Source organism: Neophocaena asiaeorientalis, unplaced genomic scaffold, assembly GCF_003031525.2.
Source record: "Neophocaena asiaeorientalis asiaeorientalis breed wild unplaced genomic scaffold, Neophocaena_asiaeorientalis_V1.1 scaffold46, whole genome shotgun sequence".
NCBI lineage: Eukaryota > Metazoa > Chordata > Mammalia > Artiodactyla > Phocoenidae > Neophocaena > Neophocaena asiaeorientalis.
The window spans coordinates 4624987-4625649 of NW_020175393.1; the positions used below are offsets into that span (position 1 = coordinate 4624987).

Genomic DNA, 663 nt, shown 5'->3' on the forward strand with positions numbered 1-663 from the left:
TGGCGGCAGGGCGAGCCGGGTGTCTGCTGCAGCGGCCGCGGTGGCGGAGGAGGCCCGAGAGGACTTGGCGGCAGCGGCGGTGGCGGCGGCGGCGGGACCGGCAGCAGCAGCAGCAGCAGCAGCTACAAGCTCCCTGTGCCGCGGCGCTGCGGCACAAGCCCCACGAGCCGCCCACCCCTCCGCCCTCAGTGCTGCCTGACCCCGCCGGCGTGTCCGTCAGCCGCCAGCCCCCGGCAGCGCCCCCAGTCGTCCTCCGACTCGCCCTCGGCCTTCCGCGTCAGCCGCAGCCGCAACGCCACCCGCAGCCTCAGCCCCAGCCGTAGGCACAGCCACCGGCACAACCCCAGCCCCAGCTCCTGCTGCAGCTCCTCCAGACACCGTCCCTACGCCGACATCCTGGAGGTTGGGATGCTCTTGTCCAAAATCAACTCTCTTGCCCACCTGCGCGCCGCGCCCTGCAACGACCTGCACGCCACCAAGCTGGCGCCCGGTGAGCGCCCCCCCCCAACCCGAGGATGGAGTGGCGGCTGGACCTCCAGGGCAGGAGCTGGGGGCTCGCGGGCCGGCACTGAGTCCCCTGTGACTCCCCCTTTCCTAGGCAAGGAGAAGGAGCCCCTGGAGTCACAGTACCAGGTGGGCCCGCTCCTGGGCAGTGGCGGCTCC

At 72.9% G+C, this 663-nt stretch overlaps 1 protein-coding gene across 2 annotated transcripts in view; it reads left to right on the top strand.

Moving 5' to 3' along the window:
- Positions 1-6: 6 nt before the first annotated feature.
- Positions 7-663, top strand: part of PIM1 (Pim-1 proto-oncogene, serine/threonine kinase) — a 5357-nt gene continuing 4700 nt past the window's right edge. The window contains exons 1-2 of one of the 2 annotated variants that reach the window (XM_024766211.1): positions 7-490; positions 599-663. The exon at positions 599-663 is cut by the window's right edge and continues 48 nt beyond it. In XM_024766211.1, the coding sequence (XP_024621979.1) occupies positions 409-490; positions 599-663 (147 nt within the window). In that variant the 5' untranslated portion in view covers positions 7-408. The remainder of the gene's footprint in view (positions 491-598) is intronic. The other variant, XM_024766210.1, reaches the window with a different exon arrangement.